The 437-nt window shown below is 48.1% G+C and overlaps 1 protein-coding gene across 1 annotated transcript; it reads right to left on the bottom strand.

Annotated features, from left to right (window-relative positions):
* Nucleotides 1-140: 140 nt before the first annotated feature.
* On the bottom strand, nucleotides 141-431 carry LOC114578843 (histone H4-like; the record flags this gene model as incomplete). The annotated part of the gene is made up of 1 exon (XM_028692357.1): nucleotides 141-431. A coding segment is annotated over one exon (291 nt), but the record flags the coding sequence as incomplete, so codon positions are not given.
* Between the last annotated feature and the right edge of the window lie 6 nt (nucleotides 432-437).

Below are 437 nucleotides of genomic sequence, written 5' to 3'. Positions count from 1 at the left end.
TACAGATTCATAGAACATAATACATTATCATTAAACAATGAAATCAGATTCTGAGATAAAAACCCAAATATCTTAGTACATTAAAGCAGTAGAAAACTACACATCTGAATAACCCAAACCCCAAGAAAAACCCTAGCTTTTTACCCGCCAAAGCCATAAAGAGTACGCCCCTGGCGCTTGAGCGCGTAGACTACGTCCATGGCTGTGACAGTCTTCCGGCGAGCATGCTCCGTATAGGCGACATCATCACGGATAACATTCTCAAGAAAGGTCTTCAGAACGCCACGGGTCTCCTCGTAGATCAAACCACTGATCCGTTTAACGCCGCCACGCCTTGCCAACCGCCGGATCACCGGCTTCGCGATTCCCTGAATGTTGTCTCGGAGAACTTTGCGGTGGTGCTTCGCACCGCCCTTTCCCAAACCCTTGCCTCCCTT

This window comes from Dendrobium catenatum, unplaced genomic scaffold, assembly GCF_001605985.2.
Source record: "Dendrobium catenatum unplaced genomic scaffold, ASM160598v2 original_scaffold_183309, whole genome shotgun sequence".
NCBI classification, from domain to species: Eukaryota; Viridiplantae; Streptophyta; class Magnoliopsida; order Asparagales; family Orchidaceae; genus Dendrobium; species Dendrobium catenatum.
Note: the sequence above shows the minus strand (reverse complement) of the source record. Positions and strands in the feature narration are given on the sequence as shown.